The sequence below is a fragment of the Phaethon aethereus genome (assembly GCF_964289735.1).
Source record: "Phaethon aethereus genome assembly, chromosome: 1".
In the NCBI taxonomy this organism is placed as follows: Eukaryota; Metazoa; Chordata; class Aves; order Phaethontiformes; family Phaethontidae; genus Phaethon; species Phaethon aethereus.
Genome location: NC_138575.1, coordinates 216228636 through 216234333, shown reverse-complemented (window position 1 = coordinate 216234333; position 5698 = coordinate 216228636). Strand labels below are relative to the sequence as shown.

At 53.7% G+C, this 5698-nt stretch overlaps 2 protein-coding genes across 2 annotated transcripts; both read left to right on the top strand.

The window, feature by feature from the left end:
* Window positions 1–958: 958 nt before the first annotated feature.
* On the top strand, window positions 959–1996 carry CCDC89 (coiled-coil domain containing 89; the record flags this gene model as incomplete). Its single annotated transcript, XM_082014956.1, has 1 exon — window positions 959–1996. The coding sequence occupies one exon, from the start codon at window positions 959–961 to the stop codon at window positions 1994–1996; it is 1038 nt and encodes a 345-aa protein (XP_081871082.1).
* A 1712-nt stretch (window positions 1997–3708) lies between these two features.
* On the top strand, window positions 3709–5698 carry CREBZF (CREB/ATF bZIP transcription factor; the record flags this gene model as incomplete). Its single annotated transcript, XM_082002931.1, has 2 exons — window positions 3709–4976; window positions 5650–5698. The coding sequence occupies exons 1-2, from the start codon at window positions 4051–4053 to the stop codon at window positions 5696–5698; spliced, it is 975 nt and encodes a 324-aa protein (XP_081859057.1). The 5' UTR covers window positions 3709–4050.

Below are 5698 nucleotides of genomic sequence, written 5' to 3'. Positions count from 1 at the left end.
TGATCAGCGTGCTGCTTCCTGTGCTGTGTAGTTCCAGGTCTGCGTCTGAATGAAAAACTCGTAGATCAGTTTTAGGCTGACTTTTCATATGTCCGAGTAGCAGGCCATATGGTTAGGCACCAGTAATGATTCTGGTGCCAATGTAATATAAATATTTCCCTTATTTTCACATGAGGAACCAGACTTCTAAAATTACATACCTGAAATAATCGAGCAAATCAGTGTCAAAACTCAAATGATGAACCATTTCTCCAGGCACAAAGTCTTTGTATCACAGGGCATCCAGTAATTATCAGCATTGTATAGATCTTCTATTTTATTCACAAATCTCTAGGCACAGGATAAGGCTATTCAGTTATTTTTAATGAGCAATATATTATAAAAATCTTATAAATCAATTAGAAGTTTTATGTAACCCTCCATGTTTTACTTGCTTTCATAATACCAGATCTGTAGGAGAAAATAAAGGCAGAGGAAAAGGATTGGTTAAGGAATTATTTACAGCTTTATCACTTACAAGCTTTTTACTGAAATATAATAGTAGTTCTTGTAGCTACAACAACAGCGCTTTGAGAAGGACTAATTAGAAAAGCTAGTAATCAGCAGATGAATAGGCTTGCATAAACACTAAGCCTGCATTCTTTGTTTTGCATCGCTGAGTCTGGCATCCTTCTCATCAGTCCGCCCGACTTGGGAGCAGGATGAAGCAGGCAGGGAGCGCTGCAGGACCCCATGGGTCGCAGGCTGCCATCGGCTTCAGGAGGTCCTGTCCCCCTGCCCAGGTTTCTCTGGACTTCCAGAAGAACTCCACCAGCTTAGAGCAGTGTTGTTGGCCACACAACCATTGGGTACCATTTAAATATGCTTAACGTCACCAAGAGAAACAGTTGCTATAAAATTTTGTCTCATTTTTGTGTAAGATAGGGGCTCCATGGCTCAGGATGACAGAGAGGTAGGGATGGCCAACTCCAAAAGTGATCCAGAAACAGGCAAAGACATGGGAGATCTGACAAAAGGCCTGGAGGAACTCTGTGAGAGCCCCAACGAGAAGAGTGAGAAGGCTCTGCTGCATTCACGCCTAGAACAGCAGCATCACCTTATCTGTATACTGAAGAAGAAAGCAGACGATGCACGCAAATGCTGCAGAGGCCTGGAGCAGCTCAACATGGAGCTGGAGAAACCGAGGACCGAGGATGCTGTGAAAATGAAAACCCAGACCCAACAGATTCAGCATCTGGAGAGGCACTTCAAGGATCTGGCCAACAACCATGAAAAAATGATCCAGTTCAAGGACGAACACAGGAAGCGGCATATGCAGCTGTGGGAGGAGAATAAGTGCCTGCGGCAGGAGAACGAAGCACTCTTCAGCCAGACTGTGAGGGAGAAAGAAGCTGAAGTGCTCCAGCTCGCCACGCAGGCCAGGCAGCTCTCACAGCAGCTAGACTCCTTGCAGGAGAAGCATGTGTATGAGAGTCGCCAAGCCCAGGAGCGAGAAAAGGAGCTGCTAGAAGCTCAGAGCCCGCAAGCAAGTGCCTATGCCTGGGAGGTCGATTCACTAAAAACCCAGCTGCAATGCCTACAGGAGAAGCACCAACAAACCGTTGCACAGGTAGAGCACACAGAAAGTCAGCAGAGAGCTCAGGGCAGTGAGCTGCAGGCCAAGCTGGAGAGGGCAAACGAGGAGAAAGAGCGACTACTGAACCTGGCCACGGAGAGGGGCAAAGCTCTGGAAGATAAGCAACGGGAAATTCAGCAGCTGGAGAAGAAGCTGGCGACTGCACAAAAAGTCAGGCAGAGAGCAGGAAAGCACCCTGTGAAAGAGGCAGCAGTAGCAGAATATGACCTGAAGGTCCAAGAGCTCCAACAACAGCTCGAAAGCAGCAAGCAGGCATACAAGGAACTCTCGCTGCAGTTCGATGCTTACGGAAAGCACAGTACGGATTTGCTGACTAAAGAAAAAGCGCTGAATGTCAAACTCCGTCACTTTATTGCATAACGGCGGCTTTCTCCTCTGCTCTCGCCTCGGCAGGTGCCTCGACTGTGACACACCGCTGCATTTTGTTCCTTTCCATGAGACCATCTTCCACTTTCTCTGTACTTACCAGCTTAAATCCTCCTAAAAGGACTGTTCTGTAGCCTTTTGTGTGTGTGTGTGACGCTTTTACATAAGAGCTCTAAACTGTTAAACCTGAACAGGGATTGTTGAACTAGTCCAAGCTGTGACATGAAAGGTTAGGGTGAAAAACATAAAATATTAATTTATTTGGTCCTAACCTCTGCTGTATCATAGGTTTTAATTTTTTACAGTTAAAAGCACATTATTTTCCAAGATGGACCAAAGCTCAAACCCTTAGCCTTTTGCATTTGATTCTCCCTTCAAGTTCAATAGAGATTGGGCATGTAAGAGATAACGCTGAGGCGCCAAGAAAGAAATCCCACCTTGCAATGTCTGCATCATGAATGGTCACAATTTGGCAGCTGAACAGGTCAGAACAGTAATATCACACAATACCTGATGCTCAAGCAGATGATGATGTAGTCTGTTATGATGTCTACTAGTCTTGTGGGCTTCTACAGTTGTTTTAGTCTTCTTTAATGTCACAGCATTATTTATATCACTCTTCAGCTCAAAATAAATGGGCAGGTCTTTGAGCAATTTCAGTAGTTTTTGAAAGAGGTTGAGGTGCTAGGTGTTCTGCCAGTTTAAGTGTTTTCTGTTTTTTAGCTGTTTTCTGTAGAGAAAATAGCAGTGATGCACAAAATGGAAGGGTGTATGTCTGGCAATTTTTGACCAAAAAAAAAAAACCTTCCCCTTTCCTGTCAGCAGTGTGGGGTACAGAGGTATCCCACTCCCTCTCGCCTCCTTCCCAGCCAAGAAGGTTCTTGCCTGCTGACTTTCAGCTCCTGCTCTTTACCTCTCTGACAAAAAACCCCACGATGGGCCAAACAGCATCCCCCACCCGGGCTGTAGGCAGCTGCCTTGAGAGCTCTCCAAGCTCCTTCCCACGTATGTGTGCCTTGGGGTAACTCAGCATTTGAGCCCGGTCTTGGGGTAGCTCTTGGTCCTGAGCCTACTCCGGTGCAGCAGCACTATGTCAGACGCAGGTATCTGTTGAGCTCAGTGTACAGATGTGGCCAGAAACCTTGGCCCAGGTTGCCCAGAGAGGTGGTAGATGCCCCATCCCTGGAAACAGTAACCAGCTCTAGTTGAAGATGTCCCTGCTCATTGTAGCTCCCTTCCAAGCCCAACTCTGCTATGATTCTACGATTCATCTCAAGGACTTAGTAAACCAGATGTGGTTTTTAAGCAAGAAGCAGCTGTCACAGACTTTCTTCTGAACTTCCCTGGACTCTCCTTGAGCCCACGCAAAGCCAGGTGAGGACTACTGCTCCACCACCTGCTGCACAACGAACCACAGCCTTTCCCTTCGACCCTGGTTCCTGCAAGTGTCATTCCACAGCTGTTGTGTGGATCGCACCCTCCCCATTTTTAACTAGCTCTTGCCTCCTGATGTGCCCACCCATTAAATGCACATTTTATTAACCTAAACGCAGGCATCTACAGTACATGGCAGCTGACCCGGGCTACAAACTAGGCCCGGGGTCGGCAGCCTGTTTTAACAAGCCGGTATGCAGCCAGGAGCGCCCGTTTCCCCCCGGGGACTGCAAGAGGGCCGAAAAGCAGGTACCTAAAGAGTCTAAATCAGGGCGGGGACACCCAGTCACCGTGTGGCAGAGCAGCCGCACACGCCTCCGGCCCAGCCTCTGCCATGGTCCGGCGGGAAAGTCCCCAAAACACCACGGCCCCGGGGTCGATCCCCCTTCCCGCTCCTCGCGGCGTCTGGGGGTGAGAGACGCCCCTCGCTCTCAGCCACCCTCACCCCCCCCCCGCCCCCGGCCCCTTTCCCGCGCGCGGGCGCAGTGGCGAGGCGCCCCCTCCCCTCAGCGCGCCGCTTCCCGGCAGGCACCGCGGCGGAGCGCCGGGCCGCAGCCTGGTGCCGCGCTCCTCGGGCTCCGTCCCCTGCTGCCGGGCCCTCACCGGCCGCCGCCATGCGCCACAGCCTCACGCAGCTGCTGGCGGCCTCCTCCGGCGGAGCGAGCCCCTCGGGCGCCGTCTGGCCGCTAACCGGCGCGGGGCAGGCCCCGAGAGGGCGGGATGGCGGCGGGGAAGGGGATCCGGGCCCCGCGCGGCCCAAACAACAGCAGCCGTCGCGGCGGGAGGCGGGCGCCCTGGAGCCGCGGCGGCAGGAGAAGGAACCGGAGGCGCCCGGTGGCCCGCTGGAGGTGTGGGAGCAAGAGGACTGGTTCCCGGGGCTGGAGCTGGGAGACCTGCTGGAGGCGGCCCGGCCGGACTGGGACCTGGACGCGGAGCTGAGCGGCTGCTTCTGCGGGGAACCGGAGCCGCTGCCCCCGCCGGGCCAGGGCCAGAGGCCGGCGGCGCCCGGGCGGAGGAGCGGCGGGGCCGGGAGCCGGCTGAAGGCGGCGGCGGCGGCGCGGCTGAACCGGCTGAAGAAGAAGCAGTACGTGCTGGGGCTGGAGAGCCGCCTCCAGGGCCTGGCTGCTGAGAACCGGCAGCTGCGGGACCGCAACCGCGGCCTGAGCCGCCGCCTGCGAGAGCTGGAGCGGGAGAGCAGCTACCTGCGGGCCGTGCTGGCTAACCAGAGCGCTCTGGGGCAGCTCTTGAGCCGCTTGGCCGGCATCCGCGCCGGCGGGCTGCAGCTCAGCACCAGCCTCTTCAGGGACACGGGCAGCCCCCGCCGCCATCACCACCACCTGCAGCCTGCCGGCGAGAGCAGCGACCACGACTACGCCCTGCCCAGCTCCCGGCCTCCCGGTCTGGAGGAAGCGGCGGTGGGGAGGGAGACGGAGGAGGAGTGGGCGGCCCCCGCTGGGATCTGCCTCCACGTGGACCGGGATCAGGTGTCGGTGGAGTTCTGCTCCATCTGTGCTCGGCGAGCAGCGGCCTCCTTCAAAATGTAGGGTCAAGTACCTGCTGCAAGTACTCGTGGGGTTCTCGCCCCTAGGGGCCTCGCGTCGTGGCGGAGGAAGCAGGCGATGGTGCGGAGGAAAAGAATAAATACAGTGGTGATGGGGTGGTATTGGGGGAGATGCAGAGGAGGGGAACCTGGCACTTAGGTGGCCAGGGTAACACACACACACACAACAAAAAATCTCTTGAACGGCACGTTGGGAGCCAGATGGTGGCCTTGGTTAAAGGTCCTGTAAATCTGGTGTGTGGACGGTAGTGGTCTGAGCCTGTTTGGCCTAAGAGTCGTGCAAAGCTGTGTACAGCAGTGCGATAGTTATCGTGCAAACTGACACGCGCATATACACGCAGAGATGCGCCAGAGCCCGTTTGCAGCACTTGGGTGAAAAGATCATGCCGACCTGACACATGAAGGTGTGCTCGGTTCCACTTCGCAGTTGCCAGTAAAGATAACGCTGACTACCCGGTCTTGAGTCAGATAATGTCTAGCCTGCTTATCCTGAGGAGCCGAAAATGCTTGCTTAGGAAACCAAACCAAAAACTTCATTAAGACATCGTCACTGGACAGACTTAAGAAAATAGTAATGATCGGCAAAAGAAAGCATGCATATAAAATTGTACTGCATCTCAGTTATACATTACTATTAAAACCTCTCTGACAGTTTCTCTTTTAGGTGCTTGCCCTGCCAGGCTCCGTTGTGTAGGGGTTAA